The sequence below is a fragment of the Seriola aureovittata genome, chromosome 6 (assembly GCF_021018895.1).
Source record: "Seriola aureovittata isolate HTS-2021-v1 ecotype China chromosome 6, ASM2101889v1, whole genome shotgun sequence".
NCBI lineage: Eukaryota > Metazoa > Chordata > Actinopteri > Carangiformes > Carangidae > Seriola > Seriola aureovittata.
Genome location: NC_079369.1, coordinates 15,211,487 through 15,237,387, shown reverse-complemented (window position 1 = coordinate 15,237,387; position 25,901 = coordinate 15,211,487). Strand labels below are relative to the sequence as shown.

The window sequence follows — 25,901 nt, the reverse complement described above, 5'->3', positions numbered from 1 at the left end:
TATCAGTTTACCTGCAACTATAACATAAAGTCAATAAACTGAACCCCTTCAGTTTTGGACTGTCGGTTGAAAAGTCATATTAAGCTCTAGGAAATTATGATTCACTGTTTTCTAATGTTTTATTGTCTAAAGAATTAAGTGAATAAACAGCAGATTAACTGATTATGGAAACAATTGTTAGTTACTTCAGTTTAGCTTTAATTAACAAAAAAAACCCAACTTTTCTATCAACACACAAAAACAAAGACTCTCATGAACAGTCTAGCCAGTCTTTTATTGTCAACATAAGTACAGAACAAAGGCAAATTAACACAAATAATAATCATAATAACAATAATTAACATTTTTAATGATAGACTTTTTAATCTGTAGTGCACTTTAAACCTCCACACGCCTCCATGTTAAAGGCAGTCCAAGGACAAACAATCTGCTGATCTGAGGAGGTTTTTCGGTGGAGTCGTTTGGTCACTCAGGAGTCATGAAGTGAAGAGTTCAGAGTTTCCTTTTAAAAGCAGCCTGCTTAAAATGAAAAGACATGGGTGCAAGTTTATCTCTTCAATGCTCATCTGTGAGAGCTAAAGGGCATGAATATCACATATATTGAGGGTGAGGGATGAGGGTGTTCATCTCATCAGGAGTTGTACACATAAAAGCAAAGCCTGTTGAGAATGGCATGTACCCTGGAGCCTAATCTGTTAAAAGGTTTATACGTATAAAATTTCATTTGGGACAAAAATCCAGGAAAAAAAAAAAAAAAAAAAGAAATCTAATTGTTGAAATGTTTGGTTCAACCAGTGGAGTGCAAATTTGTTTTCCCACATCTTTCTTCCTATCATTAACCATGGTATGAACATGCATTCAAAAACTCATCGGATAAAAAGAAGCAACCTAACATTTTCAACACCTGAGGCTGCTGGATATTTTAACTCACTATAGAAACACCACTTGTGCACATTTAATATGAAGCCCTAAAAGCAAAGTCAGTCACAAGATTTTTTTTTTTTTTTTTTTTAACTCTGCGGGAAAAACAACAAAACAAAAAAATAAAATAAATAAAATGTAATTAGATCAGTGGTTCCCGACCTGGGGATTAGGACCCACCAAAAAGTCCTAGGAAACATCTGAGGGGTCCCCTGATGATTGAAATGGCAAGAAAGCTAGAAAAAAAACATCACCGTTATTTCAAATTATGCAAGTTTTTCTTGTTAGATACTGGGCACTTCTTTGAACTTCTCCCTCAAATAAAACAAAACAATCAGAGATGGAAAATGACTGTTTCATTGAACTGGACCCAGCTACACATTAAGCATACAGACATGAGAGTGGTATCAATCTTCTCATTTCACTTTTGCCAGAAGAGTAAAGGAGTATATTTCCAAAATGTCAAAATATTCCTTTAAGGGGTCACAAACCAAAAATGTTAGGAACCTATGCTAGACTACTAAAATCTGTTGGAGAAAACCCACTTTAATATGAAAGATTTCAGTCCAAGAGGTGATTAATGCTTCTGCTTCACTTTAAGAGTATGATAAACTGATGACCTCTTTAAGTTTGGACTAAAACCCTTGACAATATAGTGCAACCCAGGTGACAGGAGCTTCATTAAAGAAACAAGGACAATTCATGGTAAAGGTTCGTGTTCTCACAGCAAGCATCTGAAAAATCCCCCGAAAGAGTGACCGTCCCGACTCACCCCTCCAACACAAACAGACAAGATCAGTGCAATTAACTGGACTCTCTCTATTATTTCAAAACCTACGATTTTAGAAAACAGGCAAGTGCTGATTAGGCTGGTGCAAACCGTTTGTGCATGGCTGCATGTACAGCAGGTAGACGTGTGTACACACACACACACACACACACACACACACACACACACACACACACACTCACATTCACATTCACACAGCACTTTCTAGCAACCACACTCACACACAAAGCAGCACAAAAATGGAGCATTTTAGTTTCATTAAAAAATATTCGCAACACCGACTCTGAAACCTCTTCCTGAAGCGCAGTTCTATAAATTCCAATGTAACTCCACCAGCACTGCCAGTCTAAGTTCATTGGTCCCAGAGGCACATAAGCGTGGCTAAAACAGTTTAAAACATGACAATAAGGATCAGGGATCAGAAAGGAATAATTCAATGTCTTCAGTGTTTTCAAATTAAAACAAACAAACAAAAAAAAAAAAACCTCAATATAAAGGGCAGGATAGCTTCAATACAGTATCTGCACTGAAAATCAATCAAATCATAAAACAGATCTAAACTTTTACTTGCTATATGATTTTTCTTATTTTAAAAATAGACCATGTCAATTTAGGTTACAAAAACAAAGTTCAGCTAAGCCAGTAGCCAGTAAAATCACCAGAGTCAAAGCAGTTGCCAGAAGCTGCAGTTGTAGGAAGGAGGAATATCAACCCTGGGTACAATAATCTGAGCAAACACTTGTTTTTCTGATCCACCTAAATGTCAAATATATTGATTTTACCACAGAAGAACAAAGTGCCATGAAGTTTAGTGAATCTCAGGCCCTTTTCAAACATGTAACTGCAACAGGGCTGGGGTCAGACATCCCTGTAAGGCAGCAGGTTTTGTCATCCACACTTAACTTTCTCATACAAAACAATTCAAAGTAGATTTTTTTCCATACAACCTTTCTGAACTGTGCAAACAGGTGCAGCACACAATGGGGAGAAAAACTGTGTTCTCACTTCTCTCACAGGCCAAAATGATGGATTTTAAAAACACATTTTTGTAGCAACAAGGATTACTGTCTGTCTCTTCTGTTTCTACCAATAGGTGTCGCCAAAATTAATATTTTTAAGTCCTACATACAGGACTTTTAATCTTTATTTATGTACAAGGAAATTAAATGAAATTATTACTTTAGGACCAACATTCTGTGGATGATCCAATGCCGACTTGTAGAAGAAAAGTTCGAATATTTTTAAAGCTATGTTTCTTTGAGGAAAACTCAATTAGAAAATTGCAGAGCCGTGGAGGGAATTGAGACTTTTTTTTTTCTTTAAAGTCGCTTGATTTTCATGTTAAAATGACTCTTGTTCAAACAGGATTCATTCACAGCATGTGTGAAAAGAGCTTGCAGAAAAAAAATAATCTGAAAATCAGCAGTTGCCGTGTTCCTCTTTAACTCATATGACACTGGCACAACTGATGGTAATAACTGCACATCTGGAGTCTATTGAGATCACAACAGCTGTTTGCAGCGACTATTGTCACCCAGGCCTGAGAGGAGTGGAACGGAAAGAGAGGTGGTCAGTCTCTACAATCATGGTCGCGTTGTGCTCTTCTTTCTTCATCTCTTGTCTCCGAGTTTCCTCTGTTACCAGCACTAGGTCCCACCTCCCTCGTCTTCTTGTTCCTCCATGTTTTTACGTGCCATCCTCTCTCTCCGCTCTGCCAGCCGCTGACACCGAGGGCAGTCTTTACCTGTCCGGAAGCAGCTGCGATGGTAACATGCATGACATTCTGCAAAGGGAGAAACAAGACAAAAATAAGGGTCAGTGACATAACACTTCAAAGGATTTACAGTGTCATGATAAGACGGAGAGCTGCTCCATTCTCCTAAACCAAACAATGCAGCAGTGTTCACATAGAGAACGTAAACCAGTTAAACTAGTTTGTCGACAATGAGATGTTGTCCCAACACAACAGCCAATCACGATCAGATCTGAGGGAGGAAGGGTGAGCAGGGGAGTATAAAAGGCACAGGAGTTATAGACAGCGGGGCAGAAGGCAGGAGGAGGCAGGTATGTGGGAAAGCTGATATTCTGGGAAACACACACACACACACACACACACACACACACACACACACACACACACACACACACACACACACACACACCCTAAACCTGTTCAGACACAATCTGTGCTTCCAGGAGTGCTTCACAACCCTTCAATCTCTCAACTCATCTGCTTCCACAGATAGTTGTAATCCCTGTCTGAAGTGATTTTGTTTCTTTTTCCACCAAATTTTTTTTTTTTAAAAATGACATAAAAATAAAAGTTTAAAAGAAATCGATGAAATGACAAGCCACGCAAATTCAAAAATATTGTTTATTTCATGTTCACATTAAGATGGAACTTAAATAATAGCAGGCAGATGTAAAAAAAAAAAAAAAAAAAAAAACTAAAAAGCATAAATTACACATCAATTCATTCTGACACACGTAGTCACCTCGTATAAGACATTCTTCCTTCAACAAAAATCTAAATAAAGACAAAATGGCTTAAAATCAATCACAGATAAGGCAGCGTAACAACAGGCATAATGCTTCCTCTGAGGTGGAAGCGTGCACATCTAAATAAAACACTACTTCTGCGGATTTCAAAGAGAAAACAGAGAAATCAGCTCATGTAAATATGCAAATTCCCCCACTGCAGGACTAATAAAGGACTCTCTTATCTATCTTAAGTAGTGTTTGGCTAGATTAAAAAAACCTCCACAGGCTCTCAGAGACAACATGTGCAACAGACTACCCCCACTACAAATATCCAAACTGAAATTCATGACCAAATTAAGCTGAAATGTAAACATTTACGAGTGAAACACCACTTTGGTATCATCTGTCATCCCAAGCACAAGAAATTATCCCAATTTAGCTGCAATCCACCTCTTGGTGACAAGCTGAGGCCAAGATAAAAACAATGCAGAGCTCAGAGCCAAAGACAAAAAACTAAACCACCGGTGAGACACCAACACATCCAGAGTCTAAGCCAAGAGACACCCATCACCAAATAGCTGCCAAAATATCTTCCCTCCATCACCTGTGCAAAGCCAAGAAACAGACACAACCATAGTACCAGGAACTCAGTGACAAATGGGAGCAGTAGTAGAAAAGTGTGAGACTCAAACCACCAGACAGTTGAAAGGGTGAGAAAGGTGAAAGAGGGAGTGAAAAAGAAGTAGAAGAAGTAGAACTGCACATTTAATCTGAATGATCAGATTTTAGTGAAAGCCAAAAAATATGCTTGGCATGATGGGAAAATGTGCTTGTTTGCTTGCTTGCCGATAATTAGGTGAGAAATCGATACCACTGTCATTATATGTCTGCTAAATGACTCTACAGCCAGAAGGAAGCCACTGCACCCGGCCAAAGAATAGTCTGACCCCTGACCCGCGACACAAAACTGCAACTCGTCACTTTGCTCAGATTAAGCAAAGATATAATGTGTTAATTAGTTTGCTTTAAAGTTGCTGATAGGCAGATATTGCTACCATCAGACAGAGCCGGGCTAGCTGTTTCCCCTTGTTTCCAGTCATTATGCTAAGCTAAAGCTAACCAGCTGCTATGAGACATGAGTGTGGTATCGATCTTCTCATCTAACTCAGCAACAAAGTCAATAAGGATATTTCCTGATATGTTCCTTTAATGTTACTTAATTACTATAATCCTTGATTATTTGATATTGTTAACACTGATGTCAGGATTATTGTAAAGGCAAAAAAGTCTTGTCAATGTAGTTGCGATTGTGCAGCTGTGGCAAGACAGTATTTGAAATATACAGATTATAAAATCTAGGGAACTGTGACCAAAAGAAAATAACCTCTGTAAAACAACTATAGACTTTTGCTTGATATGTCCTCAGCTAACTCTTACCAATAATCAGTCATCAGTGTCTGGACACATGTAATTTACCGTCCATCAAATATTACCTTTTCAGCTATGTAGTGAACTGTAACTTGGCTGATTACATTCCAGGAGCCGGCATTTCTTACCCTTCGTAGCTTGAACATGTCTAAGCTTTTTACTGCTCTTACTCTTGTCCTCCACCTCTCTCGGTATTATCATCTGTGTCATTCATATCTGCACTCTCCCCATCATCCGTGTTGCTCTCCTTTTCTGTTCGTTCCCTCGTCTTCCTGCCTCTGGTTACTCTCCTGGCTTTGCGGGTTTTACGACCTCTCCAGTTACTCCGTGTTATGGTGGTTGACTCTTTTTGGCCTTTCTCCTCAGTTTCTACCTCTCTTTTTCCATCACTTTCCCTGCTTTTATCCTCCTCCGCTCTGCTTTTCCCTCTTGAGAAAACACCGGACAGCTGATGAGGTTTCAGCAATTCCATAGCTGTAACTTTCTCCCCTTTTTCTGCACCAGATTTGAATTTTACCGTTTCAGCTACCTCCATCTTGCCTTTGTCTTGCTTATCGTTACCCTCCTCAACCACCCACTTGGCTTTCCCCTTCTCTTTAGTTCCTGTTGGTTTCTCCAAAAACTGATTTTCAGATTCTTCCCCTTTCACTTCTGTTTTCCCTTCACATTCCTGCTCTCTTTTTGAGAAACCCTTGGGTAGATTCAGTAACCCTGATACCTTCCAACGTCCTTTCCTCTCTTGTCCGACTCCATCTAAACTCTCCATACTGCTGCATGTTTCACTGTCACTGTCACATCCGTCTCCTTTTGAGATGCTCTTCTTTAGTCTGTCTATTTGAAGAACTTTCAACAGGTTAACTTTTTCCTTTTTCTTTGCTCTCTCTTTGCTACATACCTTCCCGTGATCATTTCCTTTCTGCTCTCTCTCTTCCTCCCTCTCCGACTCTGTCCCTTCCTCCTGTTCCTCATGCTCTCCTTCATCACCTTTACTCCTAGAGAAAATGTTAACTAGCTTTCCAGGAGCGAAAGCCTGGAATATTCCTCGTCTCTCTTTTGCTGTATGACTTGGCTCTTCTCCCATCTCTCCCCTCTCCCCTTGCTCTCCACCATGATCCACTGCTAGCTCTAAAACCTCCTCCCCTCCCTCCCCCTCTCTCCTGTCTTGGGAGAGGGCCCTTGCCAGCCTACGAGGTTTGGAGATCTTCCAGTCTCTCCAAGAAAGTGGAATGAAGGGGCGGGGGGAGGGGGCTCTCGAGCCGCCCAGGCCTGCCACCAGCAGAGAGGGCTCACCTTCACAGCGCTGGCACTTGTTCAACTGGAAGGGGAAGATGATGTCTTTGTCGTTGCCGCAGAACTCGCACACAAAACCTTTCGCCTGGCACAGCTGGGGAAGATCGAAGCAAAGGTGACAGAGAAAGCAAAATACTGGATTAAGGTGAAATGGGTTTTAGAAATATCTGGTTATTTACTGACTTAAGTTCCTGATGTGACTGATCTCTTCCCTAAAAGTGTTTAATCACTGTATCTTACCACACAGCCAGCTACGTGCATGGTACCAAGTTTAAGCAGCTCTTTCATTCGGGGAGCCAGTTCCCCGTTGCGCACAGCGGTGAGGTCATTGAGGGAGAAGAGGTGAAGGTCCTCAGTCAGGTGACCTGGCAGGCTGTCAAACTGGTCCAGCACCCTGAGGGACACACATACACATGCACACACACAGACATTGGTGATGCCCGTCTTACAGGGAGAATAATTTTGTGTGAAACTTGTGAAACAAACAGAATTCCTACTCTTTAGCCAAACGACAGGTCTTGAAGAGATTTTTCATGTGAAACAGCTGCACTCTCAAAACCTGAACAAAAACGGAGAAAAAAAATTACCTGGTTACTTAGACAGACAATAACAAAAAAAGGACACCTTCAGTTCCTAATTATAGCATCTGTGCAGTTTAAGGCATTTCATATTCAGAGTCCCTGCCAGCTGACTGAGCAAGCATTAAATTTCTCCTCTTTCCATTTATAAGCAGGTACGAGCTGTTTCGACTACTGCTGGCCAACTGTGAGGCTTTTTTTAGCATCATCTTAATGGCAGTTGTTAATGGCATGAATGGCTCGATTCATTCTGATTTCACACCCAGATAATTTGTGTATTTTAAGCAGCAAAATCTGTCACAAGTTTGCTATTTTTCAATTAGGAGACATTTCCACCATCTGTTCAATGCCTCATTCTCCATCCCACTGCTGCCTGTGTACTCACCCTGACAGCCTCCAGAGCTTTGTTCTTCTTGTACAGGCCACTGTTGATGTCATTGGGGTTGAACAGCGGGTCTCCAGCGATCTTGCTCAGCAAGTCCCGGGCAAAGTTGCTGACATAGTACTTGCTGAAGTCCCACTTCCTCAGCACTCGGCCCGGAACCACCGCCTGGGAGTTCTCATGACAGCACTGGCAGAAGTAACGGCCGAGGTATTCACAGTAACGCAGACGCTTAATATAGTCTGAGGTGGGGGAAGGCAGCAGAAACAAAAGCACGGTAGAGGTAAAAATTTGAGTGAGTAAAAATATCTCCTCAGTGTATTTCTATACATAAAGGAAAATACCACATTTGAGGCCCTAGTACCACATTTTTCCCTAGTAAAAAATTCAAGAACAACAAAAACATTTATTTTCTGATTCTACAGAGGTCTGTCTGGGATTGCTGGACACACCTGGGTCAATGCGGGTACCACAGCCAGCACAGCGGTAGTTCTGTTTCGCCACAACTATCTTCCTCCTGACAGAGACAGAAAACATGTAAGTAACAAAACATTTTGTAGGTCAAAGAGCGAGGACAGCGGACTGCCCTTTATTTATGGGAATATGAATTAATGTACATAGACAAATTTAGAAATGGCCAACAGAATTAAAGGCCAATTAGATTTTATGACAAAACCAACACAAAGACAGCTGGAAGCAGCTTTCTTGGAAAACCAAACCTATTTCAGAGCTCACAACATGTCACATTACAGTCATGCTGTCTCCACTTCCAAAAAAGGGAAGGTAACACCTGATCTGAACTCACTTAGGGGCAGGGTGAATGTTGAAGATGATTTGCGGTCGAGGCGGTGCCCACTCGAGGTTGCCTCGGACACGAATCCTCAACTTGTAGATGTCCGCATGTTCGCCGTCATCAGGTGAGATTGGCAGAGAGTCAGGAATGGGCAGGAGCTGGGACACAGCAAAGGAGGGAGTTCAGTTTTGTCCTCTTACGGACTTCTCTAGATGACATCAGTTATTGCTTGTTAAGTGTCATGTGTGGAGAACTGAATTCTGATATTATTCTAAGCACTATAGAGTATGTGAGCAAAATTTTGTACCTTCTGTGGAGCGTCATGTTCTGGGACCAGCCAGTCGAGCTCTGAGGCTGCAGGAAGCTGCATGCCCTCAAACTGCCTGAGCAAACCCATGGCTACTGACTCAGCAGAGTTAGACTGGAGGAAGGATGGAGAGCTGAAAAACACACAGAGGAGAGAACAGATTTCCAAAAATGCCTATGTTTGTTCTGTTTGCATCTAATCAATGAAGTGTCTGTGTTACTTACATGGACTCTGAGCTGAGAAAAGACCTGGTGCTGGAGCTCACACTGCGCTTTATGTCTGCATCTGGAAGATACAACAACAGTAAAATAACAGAGACTTAAACATTAAGGAGCAGAGACAGACACATGAGAAAATCCTTTTATCCACCAGTCACAGAGACTAGATGATCATCATTAGTTGTGCAATAAAATCCAAATTTTGTGATTTTTAGAGTGAAGAAGAGTTGTCACGTGATGGATGATTTTGTTTAGATAAAAACGTACCAGCAGGTGGCTGGTGGATGGTGTTTAATTCTCACAACAGGTAAAAAGGCACCATTTGCTACAGCTAACCAGCGTTCAATGTTGTGAGAAGAAAGGACTTAAGAGAGATGTGATCTGGGATACAAATGTAAGACAAATCCAGGAAGTCAATTTCCCTTTCCCTGCTGGAGTGAAATCCACTGAAAAATCTAAATCACATCTGATTAAGTTCAGGCAAATTTGAAATCTATTTTAGCAGGTAGCATACGGGAAAGCCAAAGAGATTTAATGGTAGAGTAGAGATAACACTGCACAAACATGTGAAGTAAGCAAAGACATGAAGCAGTAGAGCTTTGGCAGAACAGGAGGCCGCCTGTGTGGATTGTTGTATAACTACAGTAGCTTCTGTCTATCAAAGGATCAACATCGTTTGCTGACATAAAACAATGGTTAGATTTAGCAAGTTATCAGCAGGAATCAACAAATGGCTTTTGTTGTTCATGTGCAGACATTTTCTATTGGACTGATTAAACAAAAAAAATCAGGTTACAGTTTCATAGGCACTAATCCAACTGGCCTAAATAATGAGTGAAAAATCAGCTGACCACATAATAATTCTCTGGCCTCATTTGTACTGAAAGTTTTGGAAGATTGTCAACTACAAAGTCACACTACTGTACAGGCACAGTGGCACAAAAAGCAATGTTTGCGTGGTGATTGACTTTCAGTAATTCAGCGTCCGTATAAGTGAGGTGCAATTGCAGCATAATTACAAAGTGGGTGAAATTAGGACAAAATATTTTATCACTGGCATTAGGCAAGATTAATTCATTAATCTATTTACTGAGATTTGCTAAACAGAACATTTTGACATCCAACCAACTGCTGGTCCGTCTGATTAGGTTTAGGACTCGGGGGATAATGACTAAATCAAGTAACAATATACTGTTTTTTTTACCAAATATCTTCATACCAATAATGTGATATTATTTTAGGGATGACAAATGCTGCTCTCAGAAAATTTATTAATTTAGAGGTAGAATGCGTTCTCATGGGAAATTGTGGTTTTGTATTATATACAATTATGTTTATTTGCATAAACTACAAATAATGTAGCCTATTTTTCAATATGGTTCTATTAATTTGTAATTTCATTTAACAAGTGCAAAATGCCATCAAACAAATGATTTCAGTTTTAGTGAAATTGTTCTTGATTATGATTAGGGTTACTGGATTTAGGTTCAATTTAGTTATTTTGGTTAAGGGATTCAATAAGTATAAATCATTTGAGGATACCACACTGGACTGGGACATTCAACATTAATTCCAGTACACTTAAACAGCCTAATATGAATAAAAAATTTATCACTTCACACAGACCAAGAAAACAATATACTTTGACTAATATCACAATATTACCATAGCGAAAATCCCAAGCAATATCTGGTCTTCTCCTGTATCATAACGTGATCTTATATTGTGATATGTATTTTCCAATTCTAATTAGGTACAGTCATGTTCATAATTGGTTTCAGACAACACAGCCTGTGTTCCTTCACAATCCAAGACAAAAAAGAATGCCAGTTTTTCAAAGAGAGACAGCTGGTACTGGGTTGACTTCAAACTTTAAAAAGGAACAACAAGGTGGAAAGATGTATGTGACAGCACTCACACCTCAATCTCACTGGGACCACTTTGAAGATAATTATAATGGGGTGGTTGAATGGATGGATAAATGAGTGAAAAAAGCCTGTAGTTACAGTCACCACAAAATGCCACTTGTTATTTCATTAATCTCCTCCCATGAACCTCTCTAAACTCTGACATGCACAGGCACATTTGTCCTCCTGCACCACCAAAACCCTGGAGCAACAAGCACCAACATAAACAGCCAAGTGCACAATTCAGCAGATGTGAGGAGGAAGCTGGCTCCCCTCCAAACTGAAAACTTACAGTATTCCCATCGAGGTTTTTTGGAGGATATTGGAGAACTGTACTAGGAGAATAAAGTTTTGAATCTGAATAACACAGGCACTTAAGTACAACAGCTGCTGTGACTCTTTCACTTGCAGAACATTATTAATTCTAAGGAAAGTAACTAATTATTAACAGTTGATTACCTGCACAATCAAGCCAGTAATAGTTTGGAGTTTACATATCTGGAGTCAGGATGGTTTTTAATTCCAACTGTGAGAAGTTTGGTTATCAGGAGAAAAGGAACTGGACGTTGTTATTGATCATTGTGATTATCTAGTGAAGTATCCTGATGCTTGGATATCAGCTCAGTTTGCAACTTGCCAATATTTTTTCCCATCATGCTGATTATTTCTGTCCAAAATTGTGTATTATCTTCTTTTTTTTTTTACTTAACAGCTGTGAGTTTTCAACACAATACGACTGAACTAACTTGCATTAAAACTAAACATGTAAATCAAAACTCAATGAGATATTGTGAAAAATACGTAATGCAAGTTAAAAAAAAAATCTTTTGTCATGCCTTTTCTGAACTTCCTGGCTATCATTAGAGTACTTGAATTTCTTTGTGTAGATTGCAATGCATGACCACATGCAAGTACAGATAGTATGGAAAAATCTTAAGTGAAAGCTGGCAGGACAGGGATTTAAAAAAATATATATGAAAATATAAAAGTATATATATATATATATACATACATACACACTCATCTCATTACAAGGTGAAATATCTGGAAAATATATGCATAGAAAATCTTGGGGTTGACTGTTTGGACAGAATTGATCAGTAGGACTAAACAAAGATGGAAAATAGGCCATAAACTGGCAACGGCAAGAGTTATGCTTCATACCACACCCAGTTTAGCAGGAGGAATTAAATAAAGAAATTCTCAGTTTGGAAAGAAGCCATCAGTTTCCTCTAAGAGGAGCACCGCCTCAGTAAACAGTCTGTATGTATCTGTGGAGCCTCGCCCACCCGTCCAGCCTGCAGATACCTGAGAAGAGGGAGGCGAGTGACAGGGAGAGGCCGTTCTGTGACACCGCCAGCAGGGACTGACCCTCACAGCCATCTGAGAGACAGAAACTAACACTCAGCACAACTATCACCACACACAAACATTTTTAACACCCCACAGAGGTGTGTGTCAGTGTCACAGGCAAAATACACTGTACAGTATACTGCACCGATACCGTACATGTGGAAATCATGCAGTTATACAGCTCCAAGATACAACACACTTGTGTATATGCATACTGCAGTACCGAGACGTGCAGTTATACACAAACAGTCAAACACAAAGTACATGCACACATAAAATCCCACAACCCATGTTAATAGCATCAAAGTATTACATGTTCAGACACCTCTGTATGTTAGCGATTAGTCTCTTGTGGTTACTATTTGTCACACAAAACAGCAACAGGCATCTGCTTCCCTAACGCAGAAGGAAATGTTTCGAAATGACTGCCTGGAATACAGAAGTAGCTTTCCAACACCAGTCACACCCTTTAAATGTTGTGACCAAAATAATCCTAGATGTATAATTTCATGACTGTAATGTCTGTATAAATAGCAACACTAATAAAAAATTTTAATGTCCCAAACACTACAGACTTTGTACTCAGATGTCCAAGTTTATGGGCCATGGTAAAACATGACATGCTTGGTGAGTAATATGAAGACAGTGTGGTGATGAGGGTATGAATTATGACTGGAACAGAAAGAAACTCATTCACACAGATAGATAATGAATTCTTAGCATTTTTCTTTTAAAATGGAAAACTTTTTCCCAAATAGATGTTAACACTACATTAAAGTTAAAGTTTGTAGCTGTAGCCTTTTCATAATCAAATAAAAAGATGCTGGCTGAAATGACAAATCCACAAAATGAGTGAAGAAGTTCACATGGTCACACTGATTTAGCAGTTGTGACACTTAATAACTAATCCAAAAGAAAAATCTAATTTGTTGTCTGTTCTTTTCCCCCTCTGTGAAAGGCTTCCCTGGTGCTCCCTCATTCCCTCTCTCTACCTCTCAGTTCACACTCCTCCACCTCCTCAGCTGAGCCGGAGTCAGACAGGCCCTGGTAGGAATCCTGGGAGCTCCTCCTGGAGCCTCCACTGTCAGTGGAGTGAAAAACTGCAGGAGTGGAAGGAGACGAGAGACAAAACAAAGAATGAGACAAATGAACGACAGAAATCAATAGAAACAGATGACAATTATACAATATATACCCTATGATGCCAGTGAGACTAATTTATTGAGCCAAGAGGAAAGATTTGAGAATGAGACATATGTTGAATACATCTAAGATTTTAGTCGAGGTTTTGTTCCTCTGTAGGTGAATGCACCCATTTGTTAGGATTTGTTGTTAAAATCTAGTCCAAGATCAATGTATTTTTGTTTTTAGCGTGTTACAACAGAGGTGTCATTTTCAAAAGATATCTAATAAAGCTTACTCACCATTAAATGACCAGAATAGCAAATAATCAAAATGAAATGTCTTTTGTCGACCAAGAATCACATGAAGGAAACATCGTGCACCTGTACAGATGATTATGCTTTTTATCTAACTGCACCCCACTTCTAATGCTGACTTACTGTGCTGGGAGGTCGTGCAGGGCGGCAGGCGGCTGCGACGGATCTGTTGCCTGCGCAGGCGGATCTTCTGCTTGAGCTGCTGAATCTCACAGTCACTGTCTCCCTCCTCCTCGCCCTCCTCCTCCTGACGCCGCAGGTTGTACTTCATCAGCTCGATCGCTGCAATAAGGGACTCTGAAATGCTGAAATGAGCGTTCTCCTACAGAACACAGAGCAAATTAGAAATAAGCCAGGAGAGAAGACTAACTTCATTGTACTTTTTCTAAACCTTTATTTCACACAGGATTTACAGAATTTTTGTAGTTTTTCCAATCAAACCACTATTTGTAAAGCACTTTATATAAAAAGGGTATACAAATGGAGTTTGGCTAAATCAATGATTGGCCAACTGACTGATCAATTAGCACCGACACCAGTTCTAAATAGTCATGAGTTCAAATGCCCTGACCTTTTCGAGGTCAGCACAGCTGCCAAAGTCCTGCTCTGACAAGTAGCTGATGAGGCTCTGGCCTTCCGACGGCTTCCTGAACATCCCATCTGACACACTGCTGTACTGGGATCCATCTGAACACCCAAAACATACACAACCAAATACCATTACAGTTACGCACACAAGTGCAGTTCAATGTTGGAATTTTTACATTTTATCAATTTGGTATGAACAAAATTAAATAAAATACTCTACGCTTGCCAAAAAACACACAATATTGTGGTGAATAAAACATTTAATACTGACAAATATACCTAATGACTTTTCTTTGACCTTCCTGCTCAGGATCCAGAGTGTCATGTTAATGGACCAGCTAACATGCTTGTTACATTCATATACAGGAACTAAAGACTCTTCTTTTCCCCCCAAGAAACATTCATGTCAGCTTTCCTGTCCCACTTCCTCCTGTATTTAAGTTTGCAGGGGACTTTCTCTGGTTCACATCTCACTTACATTTTAAACAATCACCAAATAAAACCCATGGATTCTGTTACTACAAAAGACAGTTTATCTATGTTTATGACAATTTATGATTTTATGTTTATGCATTTTACATAATTAAAATATGTTATTCTTGATTCAAACCAGGTACAAGACCAACTGAGTTGAAACATGAATAAATGTAAAATGCAAACAAATGCAAACAGTAGTTAAAAAATGAAAAAAAAAAACAAATGCATTATCAGGTACTGCAAACAGAATATCAGAAAACTCACGAGACTCCATGTAGAGGGAACTGGGGGTGCTGGAATCACTGCACTGAGTTGAGAAGGGGCTGTAGTCCTTCATGCAGCAGTCGTCGCCTGCCGACTCTAAGAGACAAACAGTCCATGTTAACGGAACTCTTATCCCCTACAAGCCAGAGTCAATACAATCGATAATGAATTCTTAAAAACTGATGGGAACATGCACCACCATTTATACACAGCGCAGGGACAGCGACTGGTTAAACACTGCTTTGATTGTATCATCGTTTTTGTGTCAAACAATCAATGAAATCTATGGAGATGGTTCATTTTAATCGCTTGCAGAAACACATATAGGGCTGCTGAGTGTTGACCTTTGTCAGTATAATGTGAGTCAGTCTGTATAATTTAATTAGGACTGCACAAATTCCCCTGCTAACAAAAATTTCAGAGAGGTTCAGAAGACACATCTATGCAAAAGCTGGTACACAATAGTGACCCAATTATTATTTTTACAAAAGAAAGATTTATGTATATTAAATTATATCATTCTTTATAACTACCTCCTGTACAGGCAGTAAATACAGGAAAACTCCTGCTGTAATTCATCTTTGACATGTAAACATTAATTGTTAACATTACATTACAGATATTGGCATACAGCATAACTGTACTGAAAGGAACACGCCATGAAATTTTCAACAAAACACTCTGATAATTCATGAAAAATGTGTGCATGAACAACACAACAATGAAAGTGATCATTCATGGCTTTGTCACATCAATTTCACTTGAATAAAACCAACGACTAAAACAAAACAGTAAAAAAAAAAATAACCTCAAAAACCAAAAGCACAGATTATGAAGCTGAAGGCAAAACTGAAAATGAGAGGGATGGAGAGAGTTCATCACCATGCAGAGAAAAATAAAGCGGAGGGTGGGAGGGGTCAAGAGATGGAGTACAGTGAAACTGCACTGCCAACCTGCAACTGGATCTTCTATTATTATGGTGATTTTTCGGTGGCCCCCTCCTTCGCACAAAAAGTAGAAAAAGACACGAGAGAAATAGAGCAGAGAGAGAGAAAGTTACCTCAAGCCAAGAAGGGGAAACAGTGAGCAAAGAGAGTAGAGATGTTATTAAGCGTCAGACAGGAAGTGTGCACCTTCTGAGGGCGAATGTGGCCTCGTCATATCTTACACAGTTACAAGTGAACACACACTATTCAGCTATAACTCCATCTAAATCACACTCTCATTTTATCCAGACACTGTACAAAAGGGGAACTGTTTAATAGATGTTTCTATCACCTGCAGAAAGCTCAAGGCTCATTCTAAAACTATTTAACCCTTTAAGTCTTAAATTTATTGGAAAAAAATAAAAAGAATAATAAAAATCATCATCATCATGATCATCATAAATACAGTTGCTCGTCAACCACACTCCGATTTCAATTCAACCTTAACGAACATAACAACAGATTGAGTGTAGCCCACCTGCAAATGAGTTACCTCCAAGTTAACTCACCATTCCTGAGTTTCTGATTGATCCCAGTGTCGGAAAAGGAACGGGTGTGTCCTCGGGACCCACGGCCCGGCCCCCTCTGACCCTCTGAAAAAGATGAGCGTCTGGGTGGGGGCAAGGCCTGGGAACTCCGTTCAAGGGACTGGTCCGTGTTCTCGCCATGCTCACTACTGTGGGTGGAGCTTTGGGAGTCACGGCGACTGCGTTGCCCCAGGTTACCGATAGCCAAGTATTCTGGACCATCATCATAGTCGCCATCACCAGAGTCCGCGGTCTCTGGCTGAAGGGAGTTGGGTGTGGGAGACTCTGTTAGGGAGATAGAAGGGACCGAGACAGGGCCAGGAGGGGGGGTCACACCACACTCGCTCTCCCCTGTTCTGGACACACACACCCAGGGAGCGCCCAGGTTGCTAGCTGAAGAGGTAGTATCTGTAACACAAAATGTAGGAGAAAGCAAGCAGAAGAAAGCAAGTAAGAAGCATGCTTTTACAACAAAATTTTCCAAAAAAGAACAACTTATGGTCACATGTAGAATGGACAAGGTTATCTTAAACATAACTGGAATTTAAGTTTGTATTTAATGCAAAGTAACAATAATGTTAAAATGTGCTAAGGAGAACCAGTCCAAGTTGGTTTTTATCCATTTTAGTGAGCCAGTTCAATAACTGGCCTTGTTCACAAACAATCAGGCCTCTGTATGGTTAAGTCAGTCACTCTATTCACATACAAACTGTAGGGCATTCATAGATGCCCTGACACAACCCCCGGTATCCGTCTATATACTGATTGCAGAATAGTGAGCATTTTAGTTTGCTTCACTTATTGCGCAACCTCAAAATCTGTCATTTCACAAGCCTGGTCCTCTTTGGCGAGACTGTTAAGTGAAAATGATCTTGTGGGATTATCTCACTAAATTTCTTTTCCTTAAAATTGACCACAAACCCATATGTGGTCAAATATTGTAACAACAAATCATCTGGTGACACACATCTGCACTTCAGATATCAACATATCAAGTACTATTGCTTTGCGTGATGACCGTTACATCACCACACCACATTTACACTTACATTAAAAAGTCAAAAATTATATAAAAATCTGTCAGTCAAATTTATTGATTAGTGTGAACCATTTAACAGTAATTAACAGCAATTAAATAAAGAACAAGAAATGCCACCTACCTGCCAACATTTAATTGGCCCTATGAGCTGACAATACAAATGGTACTAATTTGTAAGCATTAAGCCTACACATCAAAAAAACACAACATGAACCCCCACCAACCATGAAAAACCCATTTAAAAACCTTCATTATCACCCTTCAGCTTTTCCTCACTTGTGCTGTTGCTGATTAGAGATTCGACTCCCGTAGTGTTCCCGGATTTGTGGCTGGGGGTGACTGCTTCTCGCAGAGAGCAGTTGGAGGTGGTGAGTCTGCGGTCTAGAGATTCTCCTCGGGGGGCCGAGTCACGGTTCTTCCAGGCCCCACCGGCCCCTGGCAACACACACAGGCTCTGGCTCTTCAACAGACCCAGACATGGTGGGCCCTTCAGAGGGGACAGCTGGAGGATGAAAAGGGCATAAAAAACTTAAAGCCATGTCCCAGGTCTTCTTCTTAAAACAACACTTATTTTGAACTCATCATCATTAGGACTGAATGAAACAAATAGATAAAAGTGAAGGTGATGAACAACAAAATTATGGGGTTCAAGATAAAACAAATAAAGCAGAGAGACATTATTGAAGCACCGTTCAAGCATTTAAGTAATTTCACAAGACCCACCCCAACAGTGTCTACTTGGGCTAGCAGTTTGGGGTTGTTCTGCTCCACAGCTTCCAGACACTGAAACATGGCGGTCACGTGGGGCTCACTCAGCAGAAAGGCATCGTCTAAAAGATAAGAGAGATACAAGGAGACAAAAACAGAGAAGGAGACGAAGAGAGGTAATGAGATAAGATAGGGAGAGCAATAAACAGTAGGCAATAAGTGAAAACACAAAGAAAGTGAAAAAGAGAAGTTTGTACAGAAGGACAGGAACAAACGCAAAGGGAATTGAAGAACAGAAAGTGATTTTAGCCATTTTTTACTTATTTAAGCTTACAGTGCACAACAATTTCTTATATATTAAACTGAGACTGAACAACTCACCATTATAGTATTTACGTTTATGTCCTAGATGCCTGAGCAGAGGTCGGAGCTGAGCGGACAGCTTGTGAACCTGTAAGCTGTGAAGCAGCCAGCGCTCGGCCTTGTAGCTTTCACCAGCACTCTGCATCCCGCTGCTCAGTACCGGCTCCAGGTGACTGAACTGAGGACAGAGAAAGAGAGAGAGAGAGAGAGAGAGAAAGAGTCAGAGAGAAATGTGAAACAGATCTGCAAGGGAAATGGTAGAAAAAATGCTTTTCATTTCAATATAAAGACAAAATTTTAATACTGCTTTACTTCCTTTTGTTTTTGTTGTCCACACCTTTAATTAAACCGCACAGCAGCCAGTATCATGGGATCATCTCCACTGGGTTTTCTGTGGTTCACATTTCTGTAGGCGGCACTCTTGTAGCCCAGTAAAGTCTGGCAGTCTATATGATACTCTGTCTGTATGTACGTTTTTCAAATACCTTTTTTGATATCACATAGAATGCAGTATAATATCATTTTCATTGCCATGTCCATCAAAGAATGACAGCAGGGACAATAAGGTTTACAATTTTTTTAGTAATTCCCACCCAGTTAATTATAGTTAATTTAAATGTAGGTTTTTGCTTCAACTGACAGTCTCCTTAAATACCTTCTGAGGCCCTTTTTTGAGATAACTGAATTCAATGCTTATTAAGACTTTTTAAGAGATACCAGCAGATACCCTGGGCTAAAACAGGCTCTACATGGTATGATGCAGGAGATCAGCTTGACAGTCTGAACAGAGTGAGCAATGAGTGGAACAAGGAGTGAGAGAAACATATCAGCACAAATCCAGGAGAGTGCAGGCGAGATATCAACAACAAATCGTCACATGATGATTGCATCATGGCTGAGCGAGCTGCAAGCCCTGTTGGACAGTAACCCGCGTAAGGAAGATTAGATTCCAACTACTCCAGATCCGTTTGCTGTTGCACAGTATTGTCATCACTTGACAGAGGGGACTGGAGTTGAAGGATGATTATTCTCCACAACACAAACTTAACACAACAGGTAATCCAGGAAGTGTAGTGACTTTGCTGAGGTCATCTTTTCATGGTACTAAGACTGAACATTTCAGCTTTACATAAGTAGGAACTATTGTTTTTTGTCTTTCAGGCAGACTTGTTATCAAAACCAAAATCTACTTTCACTGTCAAACATGCAAAGTCAAGGACAATTCATTAGCTAAATGAGGATTAGTTTGTCACAGTGGTTGGTGGGGCAAACAAAAAAAACAACAAAAAAAACTGCCTCAGGCAAAATATAAAGATTCACCCGTTTTTACCCTCCTACAAGAGCTAAACACTGTAGAAGTAAAAAGTAAAAATGCATGGGTACACATCACCTGTTGTTTCTGAAAATGAAATTACAGAACTGAAACATACCAGCCCTGCAGTAAATGTGGAACCTAAAAGGTTTCGAACACTGTTTTGAACTTCGAAACAAAGCAAGCAACAAGATGACTTATGATTAGGAGACAAATAACACTACTCTGTAAATAACTCATCATAGTCAGCATTACAAGTTTTGTCAGTGACTCATTTTCCTTCAACAGCAACATCAGTGATGCTACAATGCTGATGATACATTATACAATTATATGTTCACATCCTCAAGATTAATGTGTAATCAGTAAAGCATACCATTTCTTACACATAACCACGTTCTTTGAGGGACATGATGAAAACTGTACAGCAAAGTTCACAATCTGGAAGGACGCGGGTCAGACAACCTTACACTGTTAAATTAGATATAACAACTAACAGTCAAAATCTGTATTTTAAAAAATTTCAAGAGCAACTTTGCAATGTTTAGGGCGTGTGTTCATATAAACTTGCCTCTCGTTACAAATTCAAGATATTTGTGTGCCAACTGAAAGTGTTTAAATGCCATCCTGGCAGTGACCATACCTGTTCAACGTGTGAGGCGAGTTGAGGGCTGATATAGCGAACACACCACACAAACGGCCAGTAGTCTCTCTGCTTGTAGTACACCTGCAACACAAAACCAGCGGTTAGCATGACCCAGACACAGAGAAAAGGAGCGTCAATAAACACAATAAGCCGTCAGGGAGAGGGAATGTGTCCCACATTTCGTTATTTTATCTAAATTTGAGGAGGTGAACTGATGATGAAAGCTAACACCTGTCTCCTGTCAAAACGTTTAGAAAAAATGACCTTCTACATTGGTAAAGCATATGACAAAAAACCTTCTACCAGCATTCCTGGCAACGTGTGGTGTAAGTAAGAAACTTTCCTGTTACATAATCTTTAATGATGTGAAGGTCTTTAATGCCTTTTCTTCATTTTTCAAATTGGGGCATTATGTGGCAAAGGTAAAGCCTATATTTACTGGTAATATAACTTAAGTTTTAATTACTTCTGTATATACAGTAGGTTGTCACTGACATTTGTCCTGTGTTGCCCTACACTTCACATCCAAGTACAATGTGATGTCACAGGTGTAACATGGGCAATCTGGGAACACTGAGCCAACTAATGCTGCAGTTTGTTGTCCGATAGTGTGGTTTTTTTGTTTGTGTGGCCAACCATGTAAATTCACTGGTTAAAGTTTAACAAATGCTAACTTTGACCTGCAAATCTGCCCAAGTTGTCCAGAGATCACAGTGAGAGTGATCAGTATTTTACTTTGTTTACAAATTGCACAAAAAACAAATAATTACAAAAGGGAGAGTAGTATCAGTCAGATTTCCTGACCTGCTCATTCTTCAGTCCATGGCTGAGGATGTTGTTCATGTCCTTGTGGAGCCGCTGCAGGCCACCATAACGTGACCACACATTGGGGTTGTTGGTGGACACGAGACCCTCAACTGTGGTCTTCAGGCTGGACAGCAACTTCCAGTGCTCCCTCCTGAAAGGAAAACATGGCAGCAGGAAGGAGTGAGGCAGGAAGTTTAGGAATGAGGAACGGGGTAAAGAAGTGCTGGTGTTAGCAGTGCTGGTGTTAGGCTTGAATCATTACTCACAAGAACAAAAACACTTCCCGAAATAAAAAACTGCATCTTCAGCAGTTAAGTTACAAAAACCTGACTTAACTCAGTGATTACCTAGAACTGCTGAACATGAATACATGTGTCAACAGTATTACCACATCATTTCCTACATAGACAGATACATAAATATTGGCATCAATTCCCATTACAAGAAATTTGAAGTCCTGCGCTCACGATGTGCAAGTCTATATCCTTATCTTGAGGATACAGCTATGGAGAGCTGTTGTTCATAGAGTGTCTAAAAGATATCAGGTCACACTCTATAACAACAGGTCAGCAGTAAAACTGAAAGCCAGAGGCTACCAAGAACCTAGAGTGCATAATTTAAACGGCCATCTCGTGCTTTTGTTTTTATTGTTTGGTGTGTCCTTAAATGCATCATAAAGATGTAACAGTCAGCCCTAAAATATGTCATTAGGTTGTAGTTGAAAACATTTGAAGGTCCAAAGACACGAGGAAAATGGTATGTTTCCTAAAATACTAAAAATGACATCTCAGACAAAGACAGTGGAATTATACATATAAGATATATGCCTAGTTAAAAAATAAAGGGTATGAAATCTATGAAGGGGGCTCTTATGAAAACAAGTCTTTTTTTATAGAAGAGCAGCAGCATCACGAGTTCAGCTGCCGAGCTAACTAATCAAATGCAATCATGTAACATGAAGAGAGGGTTGATTGAATCTTAGAGAACATTCTCCACATATTATAGAGCATGATACATTTACTCAACAACAGAGGTCTATGTGTTGTGCGATTTGTGTGTGTGTGTGTGTATGTGTATGTGTATGTGTATGTGTATGTGTGTGTGGGTCATTAAGGAGTAAAATTCCACAAGGCTCGAAGAGGTTGTTGAGGTTATAGATTAACCTCACAACTCTCCATCTTGTTTGGGTGTGTTTGTGTTTATGAGTAAGTGAGTGAGTGAGTGAGTGAGTGAGTGAGTGAGTGAGTGAGTGTCCGTGTGTGTGTCAAGGGTCAAGACAGATTTGTTTGTTTATACAATCTGACCTTTAATTCTTAGACAAAGAGGATCTCAAAGTTATCATGATTTACCCTGCTCATCCAGTAGTGGAATACAACTAAGTACATCTACCTAAGTATTGTTCATAAGAATAGATTTGAGGCACTTCACTACATGTCAAAGAGAATAATTGTTCCTTTTACTTTTATCATATTTAGCTGACAGGAGGATGTAATAGTTACTTTCAAACTAAGATTTGACATTTAAAAGTAATCATGATAACCTAAAAAAATACAACACAAGGGAAAATCAGTGGTTCCCAACCTTTTTGGCTTGTGTACCTATCATGTCCCAACAAGGCGGGTATTTCTAAGCAATACTCAAACTACTGATATGAAAACAATGAGTACAATATGTTCACTATTCAGAGTGAAAGGACATTAAATTAGGCTCCTGTTACAGCACACGGGGTTAAAACTTAGTGAAACTGTGCAGAATTTACTAACGACACTACTCCCAAACACTTAAAAAGTAATCGTATTGTCAACAGCCTGAAATAAAACAAGCACTCCAGCTTGCGTATTCCATTATTTAAACCCCTGTTCTAGCCCACTAACCTCTATAACTAATGTGTGAAAATAATTCTTCACAACACACCATGCGACAGCGCACAGCTAGAAAATGTCAACTTGATTTGACAGCTAGCTAGTTAGCTGTTAGCACAACCTAGCTAAGGAGTAGCTAACAGATAACTATTAGGCTAGTGAATGTCTTAGCGATAAAATAAACAGAAATGCTGCTTTGAAAACGTTTACAAAAGAGTAGATAGTCTAACACTTCACCTATTGGATTTGACAGATAGAAGCCGCACAACTGATGTTGCTATCTCAAAGCTGTCAAACCTTAACATGTCAGGTTATCTTAGCCTAGCATTGCTGCTAGGTTATAAACCAGCATCAGTACTCCACCACTGCTACCCGACATTTTTAGTGTCTCAACTCAAGTGAGTTGCCGGTCCTTTTGGTCGTCTTTGATTAACTACCGAATGGGTTTTGGGTGTTACAGTTTCTAGTTTTGTTGTTTATGTCACCACATTCACTCTTAGCCCAGCTAACCGGCTATAATCAGACCAGCCCAGGCTGTCACTCACCTGCGCTCCTCCGCCTCTCCCTCCACCGTGCTCTCCATGTCCTCCGGGAGGAACAGAGCTCCGTACAAAGCTGCCAGCTTCAGCGATATTTCCCCCTGCCTTACTTGGTACAACGGAGTTTTATCGCGGTAGCAGGGTTGCTCTTGAAAGAGTCACCCGGATCTCCAGTGTTCCGCCATGTCTGCTCCTGCCTGTCCCGAGCCGTGGATCAAAACAGTAGAGGCCGCATGACCGCTCTCATCAGTGAGTGGGCAGGGGTGTTGTCCTCTGCTCTGCCCACTTTTTAATCTTAATAACGCTTTCACTTTAAATAAACTCACAGTTCACCCCACCCCCCCACCCCCCCGTTATTTAGCCTGTGTATCATCTGTACTTTTACCAGGCATGAGGTATGTAAAGTGAATTATCAACAGAAGTAGCTGATGAAGAAAGACTTTTCTAGATTAACAGAACCGTTGAATGGATTTTGGTCGATGCTTCCACCTGCTGTTACAAATTGATATTGCAACTATGACTGCTGCCCCTGGTTTGAACTCTGTCTCACGACAATGTTTAAGGTGATGAATAATGTCCAAGAAGTACTCTGATACTTTACATACTTAAAAATACCTATACAACTGTTAAAAGTTTGTATGAACTATCTTACTCAAGTAAAAGTACAAATTTATTATCTAAGCTAAATTTATCCAAACTACCAAAGTAAAGTACTTGTTTTACCCATGTGACCAAATTTGTTGTTGCTGCTGAAGGTCGAGCTAGTTTTAACTACTCTATATACAGTGACCTCCAAAAGGTCACCAAGCCTCATGAGGAGGTGATTAATGGGAGAGGAAAGAAATTCTCATACACAATTTTGTTTTCAGTTTTTGGACTTTGGACGTAATTTTGCTGAATAATCTGATTAACCGATGAATTTGTTGGGCCTTGTAAAGTTTAAATTTTAAATTAAACTATCTAAGAAATTGACAAATGTCTCTTTGGTGGAACTGCTAACAACTCTTAAATATCCAAAACATGACAAGGAGACACGACTACATGTCATTATTTTAGGTAGTGGTCACAAGCCAAAAATGTTGGGAACAACTGATTTAATCTTTAACATTGTGTTGTATTTTGCAAGATTATCATGTTTTTCATTTTAAATCTCTATCTGAAAAGTAACCAGTGCTTCCTGCTGTCAGATCAATGTAGTTGAGTACAAAGTACAATATTTTCCCTCTGAAATGTGATGAAGTTCAGTATAAAGTAGCATCAAATGGAAATACTCAAATAAAGTGCCTCAAAATTGTACTTAAGTGCAGTAGTTAAATGTACTTATACTCATAATGACACACTGTTTACATTAATTCCAATAACTTCACCTTCAGTTGTCTGAGGAGTCAAAGTGAGAGATAACACTGAGCTCTGCAGCTCGATGCAGTACTTCATGGCTTGGATTCACACATACTGTAGATGGTAAGTCTGGGCTGAATGAAAGGTCTTTCTTTGGTAATATGTCATGTTCGTAAAGGCCTTTCTCATGGCAGACATTTGCCATGGCATGGTATTGGTAGAGTACAGGCAGAGGTGTGGAATAGATAAAATCTTAAAACTGAATAAAATCTTCTATCATGGTTCATATAATATTATTTTTCAGTACACAGATTTAGTACTCATATTGCCTACAAGGCTCTTCCCTGCTGTCTGTTGTACATTTGGAGCTACTTTCATATCATACCCACATGATGGCACCACAGCCTTGAACTATGTGTTGATTTCATCTACACTAAGTCACATGAATCAGATTTATCCATTGATGGCAGTAGTGAGTCAAGACAGTGTAACAGCCCCAGTAATAACTAGGCGTGGCCGCAGATGACTGAATGGTGAGTAATTGTGCTTGCCTAATGA

At 39.9% G+C, this 25,901-nt stretch overlaps 1 protein-coding gene across 3 annotated transcripts; it reads right to left on the bottom strand.

Moving 5' to 3' along the window:
• Positions 1 to 255: 255 nt before the first annotated feature.
• On the bottom strand, positions 256 to 24,312 carry rubcn (rubicon autophagy regulator). Of its 3 annotated transcripts, XM_056377820.1 has the most exons (22): positions 24,012 to 24,312; positions 21,602 to 21,755; positions 20,795 to 20,878; positions 18,858 to 19,017; positions 18,492 to 18,598; positions 18,045 to 18,270; positions 16,712 to 17,137; positions 16,170 to 16,217; positions 15,217 to 15,312; positions 14,459 to 14,574; positions 14,011 to 14,209; positions 13,441 to 13,548; positions 12,404 to 12,478; positions 9,195 to 9,255; positions 8,971 to 9,103; positions 8,676 to 8,821; positions 8,323 to 8,387; positions 7,874 to 8,112; positions 7,408 to 7,469; positions 7,151 to 7,304; positions 6,911 to 7,004; positions 256 to 3,494 (listed from the first exon to the last, which is right to left on the bottom strand). In XM_056377820.1, exons 1-22 carry the CDS (start codon positions 24,047 to 24,049, stop codon positions 3,358 to 3,360), a joined length of 2,928 nt encoding a protein of 975 aa, XP_056233795.1. In that variant the 5' UTR covers positions 24,050 to 24,312; the 3' UTR covers positions 256 to 3,357. The 3 variants fall into 3 exon arrangements, with proteins under 3 accessions (XP_056233795.1, XP_056233797.1, XP_056233796.1); XM_056377822.1 differs by lacking the exon at positions 12,404 to 12,478 and having other exon boundaries at positions 24,012 to 24,311; XM_056377821.1 differs by lacking the exon at positions 16,170 to 16,217 and having other exon boundaries at positions 24,012 to 24,310.
• Positions 24,313 to 25,901: the final 1,589 nt, after the last annotated feature.

What these genes read in the sequence shown, in the direction of transcription:
- rubcn (XM_056377820.1), bottom strand. Translation starts at nt 24,049, where the DNA reads ATGGAGAGCACGGTGGAGGGAGAGGCGGAGGAGCGCAG. An exon ending in AACATTCACCCTGCCCCTAA is followed by an intron (nt 8,388 to 8,675) that starts GTGAGTTCAGAT and finishes TGTCTCTGTCAG; the next exon opens with GAGGAAGATAGTTGTGGCGA. An exon ending in TGGTACCCGCATTGACCCAG is followed by an intron (nt 8,113 to 8,322) that starts GTGTGTCCAGCA and finishes CCCCCACCTCAG; the next exon opens with ACTATATTAAGCGTCTGCGT.